Genomic DNA, 17,628 nt, shown 5'->3' with positions numbered 1-17,628 from the left:
TGGTATGATGCTCTCCTTTGAAGCCAAGGGGATCTGTCTTCTTGGGAGAGTTTTGTGCTGAGGACACTGGGGAGGCAGGCGGCTGCCTGTCCACTGAGCATCACGAAGGCCTGAGGGAACTGCCAGGAGGTGGGAAGATGAGGAAGAGAAAGTGGACAGGGACTTCAGCAGGGAAGGAGGGGACCAGCCGCACCAGCAACTCATCGGGGAGGATTTGATTCCACTCCTTTTGAAGCCCTTTGTGTGTTTGCAAGAGGTCCTGGTGCTTACCAAGAAATACCCTGAAGCATGTGAGCCCATAGGAGGTCACAGCTTTGCTTCAGATATGAACCAGCCACCTCCAGCTGCTGTACGTATCCTAGAGGAGTGGGCTCCATGGGCTCCTAGGAGACCAACCTCACTTCATTTCCACCGAAGAACAAGAATGGAGTTTCAGGGGAAGATCTCTTCTCTGTGTTTCTTGTATGCCGATCACAGAAAGATAGACCTTCCCATAGCCAAAGACCTGTCAGTGTTCTCCAGCCTCAAAATACCCGTGGACCAGAATGAGAGAGAGCAAATGAACAGAGCAGGTGCTGGAAACAGCAAGCTTGGGGCATGGCATGCTCTTTCCTGGTGCATCCCACTCCTGTAAACCCAGTTCATCCCTCTTTATTGCACTACAGCAGCTGTCAGTAAACTGTAATTTTGTGCTTTGGCATCTTTTGGCCAACGATACTTCCCCACCATTCTGTTGGATCATATGTGAAGATAGGGGAGAGTTGACTCAACAGGATTTTATGGGAATCTGAGAATGAAATCTCAAAGACCTTCCCCCTCAAAATCCAACCCTGCCAACTGTTTTTTATGTCCTTGGCTGGCAACTGCTTTCGTGGGAGACAAAGAGCTTTCCCAGGGATGGGTGCCAACCTGAGCTACACCCCAAGCATCACCTACTTGCACTGAGAAGACTGGGAGAAATGGGATAGGATGTGTGCTTCAGGTTGGTCCACAGTGACTCCTCAAGCAGTGTGATCACACTGTATTAAAGGAGTGGAACAGGGCTGAGAGAAGCCATAGCACAAAGCAAGCACCATCAGGAGTCTTTGGAGAAGATGGGAAGAGCAGAGCAGGGGGAGCTCAGGTCCTGCTCAGCAGCTCCTGCCCTGCCTCCTGCTCCTTGGCACCTGAGCATCTCTCCTTAAATTTGCCCTGAAACCCTGCATGTTTCCTGGGAAAGGAGCCCATGACCAGCACAGAGGCACAATGTGGAGAAACGCTCTCTTGTGAAGCAGTTCCATCCTTGTCAGGTCCCAGGAGTGCGTGGAAAACAGAGGACTTGTCGTGCGACTCTCCAAACAGAAAACCAAGAAAGACACGTCGGGACAGAGAGACACCCAAACTGTCAGGGCAAGCAGCTGACACAAACATCTGGAGCAGATGTTATCTGACTCATTACAGGGTGGGGCAGGAAAGGGGCTCACAACTCCAACCAGAACTGGAGCCCTCTCTGAAGGGAAACCGAACCATCCAGCAGCCAGAAATGGGAAGGGAGCAGGATGGAACTGGTCTGAGGATATTAGGAAAAGCTCAGGAAAAACAAACATGATCAGAAGTTACCCACAGCCTTCCTGACACCAGATGGGCTCAGCGAACTGGAACTGGCATCTTCGGAGAGCTTTTGGCAAACGTCAGCTCTGAACATCTCCAGTCCATGCAACTGTAAGACCTCAACATGGCTCTGATTTACCTTCAACACAGTCCAGCTGAGGCTCTGCATGGTCTGACAGCCCTCTGTGCCCAACTGGGCCCTCTCCAATTCCCTTCCACATGCCCCATATTCCATAAAATATATTTCATGAGTTTGGCTTTTATAGGAGCTGAGACATTCAAGAGACCTGGCCAGACTCCTCAGCCCTGCACTCTGGTATGGCATGATTCCCTATTGGAAATGGAACTTCCGTGCTGACCCAGAAAAAGCCCATTAGGTAGACGGCATCCTGGACTCCTACCAATTGCTGAAGGTAAATATGCTGCAATAGTAGTTCTGGGTTCCACCTCACTGCACTATGCCAAGGCAAACTGGCTCTGAGGAGATGGTATCTGGACAGCCATCTTCTCATCCTGTGGCTCCAGCACCTGGAGGAGATCACCCCATGCTTGCATGACTTGAGAGGCCGTGAAAATTATGAAGCTTCACATGTTGAGTCATTCCACCATCAGGAGAGGAAGCAATGATTTGCAGAGATACAGAGGTGGTAACTAAATTTATAAGACGGCTCCACTTAAAAAGGAGGAGGAAAAAAAAATCAAAGTAGAGCAAGTTGGAAAATTCTGTTCATTAGTTTTCTTCTGAAAGTTTCAATGAACTATTTCCCGTTGTTGTTGAAGTGAGCCAGTTCCTCAAATCCTCAATGAAAAAAAAAAAAGGGACTTTTTCCCCTAAAAAAAAGTTTTGCACTTTTTAGGAAGAATAAATTTAATCAGCACCAATAGGTAAGTGAAAAGAAAAGGAAGGATGCCTCTCGGTGGAAGTCTCTCCTCCAAACATCACTTGGAAATACCCAAGTGCCAAGCAACTGCTGGCATATGGATAAATACACTTGTGATGTATTTTATAATTGCCACAGAGATGGACTGATCTTGTGTTGGAACAGACATGTAAAGGCTGCTGTCTGAGAAGGTCATTGCCTTAAAAGCCAAATGGCAAAACTGCACAGGCATCATCTTCTCCCTCCTTATCAGAACAAGATCCTTGCTGTAAGCCACTGCATCATCCTGAATTCTCTACTGCTCACAGAGGTGGGCACTGCATCTTTAGAAGCATCTTCCATCAATGCCCGTTGGGCTCTGAGAGAAACCAGGATCAGGATTTTGGTCATGCCCATACCACACCACAGGCACAAACTCTCCACCAGGGATGGGATTCACCTCCCCTTCACACCATCAACATGTAGCTCCCTTAGAATCAAAGGAGTCAAGCACCAGCAGCACACATTTTAATTAATGTTTCTGAGGAGGATGAATCACTCCCTGGAACTGCTTTTTTTTTTTTCCTTTTTTTTTTTCCCCTGCAACAGAGGGAGCTTGGATCAGCTGTGATTTTTAGATAGCAAATGTATGGGAAGATGAATCCCATCAAGAAATGCTACCTCCTGGCTCATCCCACAGCCAGCACTAAATCCTACTCCCTCTCTGCAACCTCTATACCTCCCTCTCCCCCTCACCCGACTACCTAGGAACTCAAGGTCTAGGATTAGCGATAAACAGATCAGGAAATCATCTTCCAGAATGTGGAAGTGTACCAGGAAGCCAAACCTTGCATCTGGCACCATTCACAGCAGTATCATGGATATTATTAGTAATAGTCCTAGCCATCCTAACGTTATATTTATATATACAAAAATAGATCCACAGGACTCTACGGAAAGAAGTGGCTGAGTGAATGCAATGGGCAAGCCCTGGACAGCAGAGTCTTGGAGGAAGCCAAGGGAGACTTTGCATATATTTATCCAGGGGAATCATTTACTTCCCTCTGCACACACTTGTGTCTCAGAGGAGTGACAGCCTTGGGACATAATCCCAGCCCCAGGCTCCCCTGACCCACCAGTGGCAAGCAGAGATGGGGCTGAGCCCAGGTCTGGAAGAATCTACCCACAGCTGCAGCAATGGGTTTGGCTTTTTAGCATCACAGCACATAAACCATGAAGCACTGCCCCCATATCATGGTCTGCAGATGGCTCAGCCCAACGGCTCCATTCAGCCCCATCCCACTGTTACAGAATACTCTCAGCAGTGACAGTGCTGTGGCATACTGATGGCCAAGGAAAGCAAGATGAGGGCTCAAAGGCAATTTCTGCAGGGAAGGAAGGTTGGGGTCCCATCTGCGGAAACTCCCTTCAATGCTCTGTTTTCCCCAAGCCAAAACAGGACCCCCACCTTGGATCAGTGCTAAGCAGCGGGGAGAGAAGAGCTGGCTGTCGATAGTTGGGTTTGGGGACTTTTTTAAAGTGATTTCAGTGCTGGTGGAAGGTACCAGACAGGCAGAAGGCAGATCTAGGGAACAGGGTGTTGGGACAAAGCTCTGTCCCCATGGCTATTTCACCCTAACCTCGAGGACAAGCCTGGAAGTATAGAAAGGGAGCTGCATCTGCTCAGTGGTGGGATGGAGATGGGTGATAATATCATCTTCTCTCCCATCCCATCATGGTTTGCACTTTGGAGGAAGACCCTTCACCTTCAGGCATAAAGAAAGTAATAATTGTTCCAAACCAGCATCCTGCTCTCCATCACATCCCAGGGGAACCTTCCCCTCACTGCAGCTGGGCAGCAGCTGAAAGGTTTGAAATCTTCCCACAATTTCCCTTCCTCTTGGAGGCAGGAGAAATGAGATGCCTTCTGACTGGCATCTCTTGATGGCTTCCAAGCAGGCAGGGAGGCTGCTGCTGCTTGGTGGGACCCTGCAGCACCTGGAGGATGAGGGATATAGGCAGTGGGAGAAAATGGAGACCACCCCTGAAAAGTGCTGGAAGGAGAGAACAGGTCCAGGCTCCTGGAGGACTCTAGCTTGGGATGCATGACCCCAGCTCCTCCTACCATGGGAAGAGCCATGGCCCAGGGACCCTGAGTCTCATTCCTTGGAGGAAGGCAGGGGGCAAGGGAGCGCTGCAGAGCAGGGGCAGCCAGAGGAGAATGGGGATGAAGGGGAGAGGATCGGGAGGAATTGTCTGCTTGTCCTCCCCAGGAGGGTCATACCGGCTTATCCAGCGCCTTGGGGAAAGGCGTGCCGCTGGAGGAGGAGATCTTTCTGCACACCGTGTTGGTGTGGGTCTGACAGCGGCAGCCAGGGCGTTTCAGGCCATCGTAACCCCGCTGGCAAAGCTTGAGGCACCCCAAGGTGGGAAAGTAGCAGCAGAGGCAGGGCATGAGGAGGGAGAGGAAGCTCATGGCAGCCCAGCGGGCGCAGCAGGAGCCCGGCCCGCAGGAGCACGGGTCATCAGCGCAGGTGTCCTCGTCATCGCTGGAGCAGTGGTAGAAGAGGCCCTTGACGCAGCAGAGACAAGTCCCGTAGTCGAGGAGGCTCTCTGGGGAGCAGAGGCAGCGCTGATTGCACAGCCAGCAGGAGGGCAGGCCACGGGCGGCCGTGCAGCGGGCACACTTGCAGCGCCCGCACTCCTCGCAGACGAAGAGGTGCCCGCCGTGCAGGCTGCCCTTCTCCGCCGCCCCTTTCAAGGGAGATTCCTCCGCTTTCAGCTCGCCGGCCCTGGGCTGCATCCGGATGAGCGAGTGGCCCGAGTGGGACGGCGTCAGGGCGCTGAGCAGGCGCTGCTCGGAGGCTGTGGTGCTCTGGGACACGGAGCTGGCTGTGCTGGAGTGGCTCATGGCTTGCTGCAAAGGCGGCATGTGGGGCTGCTGGCTGTGGCTGCGGTGCAGGTCCTGCAGCGTGGAGGATGCCAGGCGGTCCTGAGTCCACTCCTGCTTGTGCGGTGGTTGCGAGAGGGACGGGTTGGAGTGGGCTTGCTGGAAGCAGGTGGCTGGCCTCTCCACGTAGTTGTTGCTGGCACGGATGGAGCGGATTTGGTCGATGGACAGGACCTGCTGGAAGTCCTCAACCGGGGGTTCCATCGTCTCGTCACAGCTGAGTTCAGCCACGCTGGAAGAGAGCTGCATCGCCAGGAGCTGGGGGAACCTGCAGCATCAGGGCACATCTAAAAGTCCTAAAGGATGAGGTGGGAAGAGAGAGGAACATTTGTGTTATGCTTCGTAACGGTCCATCCCTGCAGCCCACTGAACTCCTAATGAATTTCATAATCACAGAACATTTGGGTCAGGAGAGACATCAAAGCCCATCTGGTTCCAACCCCTGACATCAGCTGGCTGCCCCCACCAGCTCTGACTGCCCTGGGCCCCATCCCACCTGGCCTTGAGCGCCTCCAGGGATGGGGCAGCCACAGCTCTCTGGGCAGCAGTGCCAGGGCTTCACTGCCCTGAGTAAAAAATTTCTTCCTGACATCTTATTCCTAACAAACAACTCGAGGCACTGCTGAGCCCAGGAGGATGTTGGCGGAACATTTCTAAACATTGGGACAGTGAGATTTGTCCCTTGGCTCAGGTGGATGCAGCATCTTCCCATGCTCTGTGTCCTTCCACAGAAGGTTCCCCAACTCTTGCCAGCACCAATGGGCACTGCCTGTCCTCCCTTGAGGAGGGGAAGCTCAGTGCTGAGACCTGTCCAATGATAGAGCTGGGAACAGCATCTCCAGCTCAGGAAACTGTCATGAACCAGGGCATAGGAAAACTATCATGAGCCAGGGACACAAGGAAGGAGGGGAACAAAAAGCATTCAATTGCAAGTAACAGCAACAAATCACCACTAATACAGCACGTGCTTGGCCGGGGTCTGGGAATCACCAAGACCTCACATTTTGTAGTGTCATGCCCAGATTTCCCATTCACATCCCCATCGCAAAAGAGCAGACTTCTGTTTAACCCCAAAGCTGATATAAGCATCTTGCCTTGTTCCTACACCAAAGCTGCCATGCAAAAATGGAGCAGCTATGCGGATGTGCTTCATTGCATGCCAGTACCCCCAAGAACTTCCAGTCCAGATTTCAATTGGATATATGCTTTGTGTGCACAGCCAACTTCCCTGGAACAAAGCTGTTCCCTGGCAGATCAAACATCTGATCCGCGGGTGACACCGGCTTTGTCACAGTGCCCACAGGAAGGCTGTTCTATAGGAGCTCCTGTGGCCAGCAAAGGCCAGCAAGTAGGTGAGGGGCCACAGGTAAATCTGCTCATGCAGCAGAGAGAGGCAGAGGGAAGATTGATTTTCATTAGCTAAGGCTGACCTTGAAGTGCAGGAAAAGCAAAGGCAACTTACTTTGACAGTTAAAGCAAGAAGTGCCCTCTCCCATCCCCCTTTCCGGAAAGAAAATGCAAGCATCTGCTTAAATTTGTGGGCTTTTTTGTTTTTTTTTTCCCTTTGCAAGGAGCCCACTTTCAAGCCATCCTGAGTGAGATGCTTGTCCCATGCAGAGCAGTGTGAGTGGTGGATAGCTCACTGTTGGATACCCACAGCCTACTGGGAATGGATTTCTTTAGTGGGAATACAAGGTGAATACATGGATAACCCAGCATAATCTGTGAGAGCATGTTTCCAGGACAGGAATGGGCCACGCAAGCCAAGCTCTCACTGAAGCACAGTCTGAGGAGCTGCAGTCCCCTGCACCCCTGAAAAGATGGGATGAGTCTCAGTCTGCAGATGGAACCATGCAACAGGGAGCATAGCAGCTTCAGTGGGTTCCTGCATCTCTCAGGACCGGGATCCCATCTCAAGGAGCGTTAGGCTGACTGACATCCAGTGCAGCTGGAGCTCCTCACATCTCAGTGTCCATCCCCTGCATTTGGGTGCTGGGTTTGGTGTGCTTCGGCATTAGGACTCAAACCAGGAAGACAGGGGGCTCTGGGCAGATTCACATAGGGGGCTGAAATTGAGATGTGACCCAAAGGGAGAGACCTGGAACAGCAGAGTCTGTGGGGATGGAGATGGTAGAACTGGGAGACTGAGAGCAGCCAAAGGGCAGCTACTCCCACCCAATCCCACATGCAATAAGTAAAGACATGCTTAGGCAGGAGGAGCAGTGTGGAGGATGCTGCAACATGGGGGGGAAAGGAGGCAGACAGGAGCTGGCAATAGGAATACAAGGCACTGCAACCTGAACACTTAAAATCTGGATCCTGGACTTGGATGCAGCACCTGAGACACCTTGGAGAACCCATGGCACCAAACCTGGATCCAGGTGCTCCTGGACCTACAATCCCCAGATGCAGGAGTTAGACAAAATGTCTCTTTCTGGGACCTGAGTGAACACAAGCTGGGGTGTCCACAGGGAGATGGAGGAACTAGGGATCCCCTGGTCCAGTGGCATGGGGGCGAGGGGGACTGAAAACCCAGGGGGAGGACCCTGCTGTTGCCCCACAGAACCCCACTTGCTCCAATCGCTCCTTGCTGGAGGCACGGGGGGGGGGTTGCAGCAGGTCCCTGCCCTCTTACCACAGCACTGCCACCCCTTCCCTGCCTGGAGCTGGAGCTTCCCTACCTGCCTGTTGGGGGGAGCAGGACAGCATGTCCCCAGCATCCTCCTCCTCACACCCTGCCTGCCAAGCGGGCATGCCAGCTCCGGAAACCGGGTGAGCTTTATGACCGGCAGCAGCCCCAAACATATAAAGTTCGTGTGATAATGGGCCAGAGGAAGGATAGTAAAAGCAAATGATTTACAGGCACTGGAGGTGGCTGCGAGCTGGGGACGAGCTCTGCAGAGCACTCCGGTGGGAACAGAGGGGGCTTCCTCCATGCAGGACCCCCTCTTTCCCCACACATTGGCACATGCATGGCCAGATCCCTACCTGCAGCCCCCCCACATACTCTTGTCCAGCACTTCACGCGTGGATCCCCGTGAATGCTCCCCACGACCCAGCACCTCCACCGGCAGCCACGCGTATCCCACGCTCCATGCGTGACCAAAACCCCACGCACCCACCCGTGTCCCGTACCCCACTCACCCCGCCGGCCGCTCCATTCGCCGTGCCCAGCCCTAGGGGCCGCCGGGCGGCACGGGCATGGGGCACCGGCCGCCCCCCCCGGCCCCGCAGCCGGGGGCAGCGAGGCAGAGCCCTGCAGGGCTGCCCGGCTCGGGTTTGTGAATGCAGGCAGGTCCTTGTGAATGGGGGCAGCGTGGAGGATGGGAGGGAGGAAGGGAGGGATTTAGTGCTGCCCGTTAGCATCTCTCCCTCTCCCTCTCTCTCTCTGCCGCTCGCTTTCCCGGAGCTGGAGCTCTTAATGCTTACCTAAGTGGCGTCATCCAGCTGAAATTGAATCGGCCCATTAGCGGTCCCCATAGAGCCCTGTGCATCCGCTCCCTAGATAATGACTGCAACAGAGCCGAGCGCTGCGGGATGCAGCAGGCGCTATTTAAACATTTCCGTCTCTTCTCCGGCTCTGCTTCCCCCCTCCGCGCCCACCGGGACAGCCCCGCCGTCCCCGTTCCTCGGCCCCGGGGGACACAGGGACAGCCCCATATAGCCCCATCCCATCGGCACTCGTGGATTTGGTTTATTTTGTCATCACCACGGGCATGGTGTGTCGGAAGCGCCTTGGGATTGGCAGCACAAAGCAGGGGATGGCATCGACCTGTGCTGTCACCTTGATGCATGAATCACTGTGCTTCGGGCACTGACACCTGCTCCCCAATCCCAGTCACCTCTTCTGGGTATTTGGGAGGCATCGGCAGGAGCCTGGATGCCATCCAGAAAGTTCACACTAATTCCAAATTAATGTTCAAAGCTCAAATGGGATGGAAAGGGGCTTTGCCACACTCTCCAAAATCAGCCCCACAGCCGCTGTTCTCCCAGAACAAAATCCCTCAGACTCTGGGTCCAAGCAGGACATGGACCTTCTGTCACTCATATACCCTGTGCTCCCTTCTCGTGCTGCCTTCTGTGAGGCTTGGGCACACTGAGGACCCTTGTGACACACCTGGGGCTCATCCAGAAATTAGCAGGACCTGGGTTAGCAGTCCTGAGGACACAAGACTTCTCCTTGGTGACACTGCACACAGCTATGGAGCCAGCTTGAGCTCCTAGCCTCTCTATTTACCCCTCAGCCCTTCACAAATCCTTTCAAGCAGTGCTTTCTGGCTGAGTGAAGCATGATTAGCAGCTCAAGGGGGCTGAGGACCCATCTTCAAGGAATTAGGGTGAAGACATCAGGAACCAGCACCCTTTGCAAGCTCAAGCAGCATGGGAGCCTGCACCCAGGGCAGGTCACCACTCAGAGCTGGCCCAGCATGACTGGATGTGTGGCTGGAGAAGAAAGATAAGGGTGACAAACAGCCCTGCCACTCGTTGCCTGACAGATGGGCTTCAACCAGGATGACCTTACTGAGCTCAGTGGCTCTCTCTCAGTGCATGCCAGCAGAAGCCCAGCACAGTGACAAGGCACCCTGCTCTCTGGTGGTACACAGATGCGCCTGTCCACACTCGTTTGTAGTCATTTCAATGCTGAGCATCCCTCCCGTGGGGATTGGGGTCTGCACGGGATGCTTCCAGAGGTGCTGCAGCAGGAGTGGGGAACAGACTCCCAGCAGCATCATCCCACAGCCAAAATGCCACATCCCCCTCCAACCAGCCCCTCCTCTTCATCACATCTCTCCCAGCTCAGGTTTTAAAGGGGCAGAAGGGACCGAGGTGCCCAAACCCCAGCGCCCGCCCCCAAAAAAGCACGTGTGCGCGTCCTCCCCTTCTCCCAGCCCGATCTCTCGCTCCCACCTCAAGGCGTGCAGCAATTCGGGCTTTCCCTCCACCGTCTCGCAGCATCCCTGCAGCCCGCGTCGTGCTCAGCGCCCCTTTATTCCTCGCCCGCCTGCTGCCGAGGGAGGGCCAAAAGGCATGAATGCCGAGATGCCGAGACAAGTGGGAGGGTGGGAAGCAAAGGGAGAATAGCAGCCTCCTGGGGAGTTATTGACCACAGCATCTCCGAAGAGATGGGGCTGGGAACTGGGATGGATTTACAGAGAAGAAAAGTTGAGGGGTGCTCCCGAAGTGTCTGGGGCAGATCTTCCATCAGGTTCTGGTGGGGGGGGGGAGGGGGGAGGTTCACAATTGGGATAGGAATGTGGTCCCTTGACTGTGCAGTCATAGCACAGAGGATGTTGCTGTGAGTGCCCTGCTCTATGATAGCCTTTCCTCATGAGAGCAGAGGATTTAGCATCCTGCTGTGACCTGTGTCCCTTGCTACCTGTGCCTGCCAATCCCATCTCCCCCTACGCCCTTTGGTTCACTGCTCCCGGCTGGAATCTGTCACATCTTAACCCCTCCAGCACCTCTGGGGTCCCATCCTAAGTAGCACCCCAGGCCCTGTTCTCTGGTCTTATTTTGGAGCATCTCCTCCTGGAACAGCTGACAGTATGGAGTTATCCATCTTCCCATGCTCAGTAACAGCTTAGAAAGGTTTTTAGATCTATGCACAAAATCATACCGATTTTAACAAAGCCAAAAGGGCTAAATCTGGAGCCTGAGGTGTTCAGCTGGGATTTAAAGCAGACAGGAGAGCCTCCAAGCACCCCGGTCCTCCTGCGCAGAACAGCTCATTGCAGTGATCAGCCCAGGGAGAAAATCCCAAGGCAAGGCTGAAGGTGTCTGATCTCTTCTGGTGCTCTTAGCCAGACCTGGGCACCAGCAGAGGAAAGATTCATCTTTGGTTAAAGACGATGCAGGGGGAGAAGGAGTAAGGGGGGTGAGGAGAATGTATGATTCCCCTGATTAAATCAGACAGAAACAAAGAGGTGCTGGTGCCCTCTAATTTCTAGATTCACAGATTTTAGGACCAGAAGGGACGGTGATGTTCATCTAGCCTGACAGACTGTATTATGTGAAAGCCACTTGAAGGCAGACAGCGCCAGCAGCTCTTTAGAAGCAGCAGCAAGTGCTGGGGAGGAATTAAAAGGCTGTGATTCTCCCAGGGTGAGAGATGTGGGGATCCCAAAACAAGCCTCGGTGAGGAAGAACCAGGTACATCCACCCCACCGTGCACAGAATGAACAGACGGCTGCACAGGGAGGGGAGAATCATCATTTCCCTTCTGCATCATGCAGTTCCTTCGCTCAGCAGGCAGGAGGGAAAAAAGCAAACCCTTTCTCATGCTTTTATTTTGTTGAATGTAGACACTTTTCCCTATGCCCTGGTGCATCTGGTGAGCAACAAGTGGTTCATGGGGTTCCACACCTCAGATTCCCTCACCTGGGTACCGAATTTCCCAACCCAATGGACACAGCTCATCCCTAGGAACGAAGCAGGAGGGCAGCTCCACCCTATTTCTTTGCCTTCATCCCTCGGAGCTCCCATTTCAATGTCACTTTAACTTGAACGCGTGTGTACAGGGGAGAAAGGCTTGGTATTAAATTGCCAATCTGGTCACATGTTGCCTGGGATTTGGCCGTAGCTAAGCAGCACCACCCCCGCATTCACTTTTTTGGCTGGTGACTCCTCTGCTCCGCGTAAGGCAGAGCTGGTGAAGAACTGGGGAGGGGAGGGGGGGGAAGGAAAAAAAAACAGAAAAAAAAAAAAAAGACGAGTCATTGTGAATGTCAGGAGCTCCTCAGCTGCGGGTGTGACAGCGATCCTCCCCCTCCAAACTCACTCCGGGCGAGAGCCAAAGGGAGAGGGATTTCATTAGGATCTGGTGGCGGGCTATTTTCAGAGCTGACATCCTACCCACAGCTAAAAATAGCTGGTCCCCTCCACGCAAACCAGGGTTTCTGTTCGGTTAAACTTTAATAAACCTCAGCAAGGCTCAGACCTTGCTTTCTCCCCACACTTCGCTCCCTTGCATGCTCCACTCCCATTGCTTTGCCCCGTCTCCATCCTTCATTCCCCTCCTCCTGGGTGTCCTCTCTCATCTCCCACCCATTGAGAGCCCATCCAAGGTTCTTGCTGCATCGTCCCAAAAGCACCAGGGCCACCAAACCAATTGCAAAGCAGCAGGACCTTGCTTTGTTCAGTCACAGAGAGCCCAGGTCATCTCTAGGAGGAGCCTAGCCTAAAAACCGTGTCCAACCACCACTGCTGGTCCTCATTTCTCCGTGGGCTGCTGGTAATTCCCTTCCTTCATTAGCACCGTCACCCCACAGGTATTTATAGCCATTTATAGCCATTTATAGCCTGCACTGACCCTGCTTTTTAACAAAAACACGAATTTAACTCCTCCTGATGCTCCTCTTGCCTCCAGCCCATCCTGGTGATCCGAAACAACCCAGTTTGGAATAACCAAGCTCTTCCCTTCTTAATGTACATCCCAGTCCCAAATATCCCTTCTTTCTCTGTTCCCAGCATAGTCAAGATGCTCTGGGCTCTGCTGCCTTTAAGACAAGAGCAAAGGTTTGTTAAAGGATGCTCCAAGCATTCCCAGTTCTTCCAAAAAGGGGAATAGATCCATCTCTGCATCCTTTGCACCACATCCAGTGCAAAGGCACAGGGATAGGACACAGGGGCAGTGTTGGAGGAGGGACAAGCTGGCATGCCATGAGAGCAGCAGGGACAGTGTCATCGGGACAGGGACGGTGTGCTTGCCTTCTGCCTCACGCTGGGTGCACGCCGGCCCTTTGGAGCCACTGGCCGCCAGCCAGCCAGCCATTTCCTGGTAATCTAATAGCCGCAGCAGATGAACTGAAAATGCATTTCCTGCCACCGTGCTGTAAAATTTTTTATTAATGTAAGGAGAGAAACGCAGCCCTGGTCCAGGGCTGCCAGGGTGGGGGGCATCTGCCTTGGTGGAGAAAGTGGGGATAAACGACATGGGGGTGGTAACAAGGGGATGCTGTGGGAAGGTGGTGGGCATCCCCTGAGGACACACACAGAGGGAAGCACCAGGCAGGGGTTGTACTGAAATCCAGCCTTTGGTACAGATTCAGCTTCCCAGTCTTGCAGGAGCACCACAGTCCCTTCTCTGCCATTTCCAGCATTGCTGCTTGGGGAAGGATGGGGCCTGAGGATGGGGTGGCCTTGGGCTGCCTTCTGCCACCTTGTCTCATTCATGGAAAGCACATGTCTTGGTTCACCCTGGTGGACAGGGACGCATCCCTGGAGCTCTGCAGTCAGAATATGTGCCAAGCCAGGCATCACTCACAGGGATACTGAGGCACAGGTAAGAGAAGTGCCTTTTCTAGAGGCTGAAGTGCCCCAGCAGCAACTTCAGGGCTAAAGAAAACCACAAGTGGGTTTGATGGCATCTCCTGGAGCACCCCCACCTCAAACCCCCACCTCAGACACCCCAGCCCAAGTCCCCTTATCCCAGTTGAGGCCATTCCAGTGCCACCTTGGTGGACACAGCCTCAGGACTGTGGGGCTGGAGACATTGGCGCAGCCCTTTTCCCACCCGGAACCTGCTTCCTGCGCCAAGGCAGAGCTAAATTGGAAAAACACACACAATGACCTCTTGTGGAATGTAGTATGAATATTTGATAGGTCTAATGTAATCATATCCAATCGATACAGGCAGGAATATCTTTCCTCCCTCCTGTGCTCTCACTCTGCCCTGTCCCTTCCTCTCTTTTCCTCTCTCTCCCTCGCTCTCTCTTTCATTAATGCATTCTCCACTTTACATTATTTATTAACTTCCTTCCTTTTTTTTTTATTTTTTTTTTTAATTTAGAAAAAATAAATTAAATAACAGTGGTTATCTGGAGGCCCAGCCTCTTCTGCCTAAGCGCTTTTGGGCCAAGCAGTGAGGTCCTGTTCTTATGAGGTTCCCCAAAAGCCCCTGGGCATGTCCACCCATTGCACACAGTGGAGCAGAGGAGTGCACAGACCCATCTCTCCCATCTCCTCATGGAGAAGCATGGCAAATTCATGGAAATCAGGAAATTAGGTTACTACATGGTTCCTGACTCAGTTTCCCTTTCCGGTAGGTATGGCTTATTCTTGGTCTGTAGCCACCTGTGAAGGACCCTTCCTGCTCCAATGCTCTGGGACATGCAGAAGATGTCCAGGGTATGGCCAGAACTGGCTGCCATCCCCCAAGATCTCATGATCCTAAGTATCTTCAGCACGGACTATCTCAGAGCAGACTGCAAGTAGTACAGTGATCCAGTCTGTATTGATAGAATGAGTAGCAACAGCTTTAAAGTGAAACAGAGGAGACCTAGATTGGAATAAGGAAGAATTTTTTTTACACAGAGAATGGTAAAACCTTAAAACGTGTCTCCGCCAACTTTTCCAACCCCACTGCCCTGGGGCTTTGTCCACCAGCGAAGTTGTGGATGACCCATCATTGAAGGTGCTCGAAGTTGGGTTGAATGGGGCTGGTGACAGATGCCCATGACATGGGGTTGGGCCAGAGAATCTTTAAGGATCCTTTCCCCTTAGAGCACAGCTTGCAGGCTCACCCTTGCGTGTGTCACCCAGCCTTGACTTCTGCTGACTGAGGAAAATCACTAGCAGCTGTCTGCTGAGGACCACAGCCTGGAAGAGAGATTGGGTAGGAGAAACAGAGGAGCACAAAGGGAGAGGGAGCAGGAGAAGGTTTGGGCAGGGGAGAGCCATGAGGATTTATCTCCCATCCCTGGTGGTCTGAAGGATTCACTCCACCTCCTTGCAGTTCCCCTGTTGCAGACACATGGGAACTGGGAAAGACTTCTGCTTTAATGTGAATTAACTTATTGACTCTGCAGAACTAAGGGTAGAAGATTGAGAGGAGGAAGTGTCGGGAATGAGCTCCAATTAGGAATGTTGAAACTATATATTATCCTCTGAGCCAGCAGGTGGTGACTGGGAGTGACCTGCAACCCTGAGTATCCCTCTTAGGACCCCAGTGCCCATATCTGCAAGAGTGTGGGACTTGGGGTGGCTGCTTGAGACCACAGAGGGGTTTGGGTTCAACTCCCAGAAGATGGGAGTTGAAGATGGGGAGCAGAAGATGGGGAGGAAGGGACACTCATATTTCCCACCATCCTCTACTAAGGAGAAGATCCCCAAAATATTCAGTTTTCTTCAGAGCTCCTCTTCTGTTCCAAAGCAAAGAGTACTGGTAGCTATTTCTCCATTTCAGATACAGAGTACCTCCCAGCTGCCTTCTGTTCCATCATTTCCCGCCTCACCTCTCCCTGCAGCACCTTCCATTCAGCCTGCAAGAGCCTCCTGAACTCTTTCAAACTTATCTTCCACCCCAATGTTCCTGGGTGGGTGTTCTTCCCAGAACTTCAGAGGCCTGTAATGGCCTCAGACATCACTGCAGTTAAGTAGGACCCACCAGTGGTATAGCCTGGACCGTGGTTGGGACTGAAGGAGAACAAGGTGAAAGCCTGTTAGAAAAGTACAGCCCAGCCATTTGTTTTGATTTGCTAGGAAGATTTGTTTCAGGTGAAAATCTTGGTTGGAAAGGGGGTGGGAAGGCGTCTTCAGCCCCTCTCCACACATGGCGCTTACAAGGCTCTCAATCCTTGATCCCTTGGGGATCAAACCAGGACTCAGAAGAAAAGGCTGGGACTTCATGGAGATGCTATCCTTGCAGATACTTGCACTACTCCCCTAATTAAGTTCCCAAAAACCAAGCAGAGCTTGTCACTTGTGGTGTTCCAGCACTTTCTTCTTGATCTCCACCCTAGTCCTACCAGGCGTCCCACCGCCATCCTGCTGGTCCAGCCTCGTGCTGCCTTCCCATGCTTCCCACCCACATCTCAGGTATGGGGACATGATGACAAGCACAGGCGGCATGGAGGAGACAAGGGAGTGAAGGCAGCTGGCAGCCCACAGCCCAAGCTAATCAGAGAGAAACCGTGACGTAAGGGCAGGGGAAGCGGGGTCCCGGCCTTTCCCAGGCTCTGCTGTGCTCCACGCTCTGCTTCCCTGCCAGTTTATCAGCCACTGGAGCACGACCAAGGGAACATCGGCCAGGACAGAACAAATAAACATCCGAGTTTGGGCTTCCTTCCTTCCTCTGAATAACCAAGAAAAAAAAAAAGGAGGCAGGGGATTAGATTAACTTTTAAAAGATTGAAACAAGTCAAATAAATAATTATTTATTTATGTCTCCATGGGAACATGAAGCATTCCTGGGGACTGGGCAGATCAGCTCTCTGCCCTGACTGCAGTTCCCAAGAGGATTCCCTTTGGCTGGTCCTTCAGTCACCTTGAAACCCACTGTCCAGCATCACTGCGAGAGACAGACATTTGGAGGTGACTTCATCCATGGAAAAGGAGAATTATGAGGAGACAGAGGCTTAAATTAGCTTAAATTATTAGAAAATCCACACGGATTCTCATGTCTTCAACACACAGCCACCTTTCAGCCATTCACAACCAGTGTAGAGGTGTAGTTGATATGAGTTCTGCTCTTAATGCTGTTTATTGCAACAGCCTTGCAGCACAGGGAGCTACAGTCCATGGATCCTTCTCACCTTGACCTTTCTAAAAGGTCCTCCTGGATCATGCTGTGCTGTATGTGGTTTTGTTAAGCTGGGCTGGGCTATATCACTCAGGCTGGCTCAGGTTGTATCACTTTTGATTGGGTTGTCTTTGGTTGCACCATTCAACTTCTGTTGGGTTAGGTTGTGTCACTTGTGTTGGGTTAATGTGGCCATTTTGGCTGGGTTGAGTTGTGCTCCTGAGTGGTGTAGCAGAAATGCTAAGTCACAGCTAGAAACAGTGATTGAGCACCTGGTGGGAAGGCAGGACCAACCCAGGGGAGCTCAGGTGCATGCAATGTATGTGAGTGACCAGAAGGGGTGGAAAGCCAAGATCTGCTCCTTCCCAGACCTCATTTAAGGGCTGGCAGTGGAAGCAAAGGTATTTTGCTGGAGATCACTCTATATCTGTGGCCTTCCAAGGGTAAGCAGACTTTTTTTCCTTGGTTTCTGTGTCCATAGCTGCTGCATTTGCCTACAACTTTAATACTCCTTTGTCATTGCTGTGCTTCCCATCACATTATGGCATTAAGGTGGTAATGGGTTTAGCTGGGCTGGATGTTCAGGTTGGGTGGTTGCACATCAGAATGACACAGTGCCTACACACACACTGGTACTTTTCACTATTTTTGTTCCAATAACCACTTCCAGGAATATCCCCAATTTACTCAGACTTTTTTTGTTCTTGCAG

The 17,628-nt window shown here is 52.4% G+C and overlaps 1 protein-coding gene across 3 annotated transcripts; it reads right to left on the bottom strand.

Annotated features, from left to right (window-relative positions):
- Positions 1 to 3,003: 3,003 nt before the first annotated feature.
- SPRY3 (sprouty RTK signaling antagonist 3) lies at positions 3,004 to 10,375 on the bottom strand. 3 transcript variants are annotated; one of them, XM_042825431.1, is made up of 2 exons: positions 10,309 to 10,375; positions 3,004 to 5,696 (listed from the first exon to the last, which is right to left on the bottom strand). In XM_042825431.1, exon 2 carries the CDS (start codon positions 5,647 to 5,649, stop codon positions 4,729 to 4,731), a length of 921 nt encoding a protein of 306 aa, XP_042681365.1. In that variant the 5' UTR covers positions 5,650 to 5,696; positions 10,309 to 10,375; the 3' UTR covers positions 3,004 to 4,728. The 3 variants fall into 3 exon arrangements, with proteins under 3 accessions (XP_042681365.1, XP_042681362.1, XP_042681364.1); XM_042825428.1 differs by lacking the exon at positions 10,309 to 10,375 and adding an exon at positions 8,830 to 8,978; XM_042825430.1 differs by lacking the exon at positions 10,309 to 10,375 and adding an exon at positions 8,545 to 8,605.
- Positions 10,376 to 17,628: the final 7,253 nt, after the last annotated feature.

This window comes from Centrocercus urophasianus, unplaced genomic scaffold, assembly GCF_019232065.1.
Source record: "Centrocercus urophasianus isolate 14NV4802_14NV808 unplaced genomic scaffold, USGS_Curo_1.0 seq_24, whole genome shotgun sequence".
Lineage (NCBI taxonomy): Eukaryota > Metazoa > Chordata > Aves > Galliformes > Phasianidae > Centrocercus > Centrocercus urophasianus.
This window is presented reverse-complemented; position numbering and strand designations above follow the sequence as displayed.

Coding starts and splice junctions, on each gene's coding strand:
- SPRY3 (XM_042825431.1), bottom strand. CDS start 5,649: ATGCAGCTCTCTTCCAGCGTGGCTGAACTCAGCTGTGACGAGACGATG.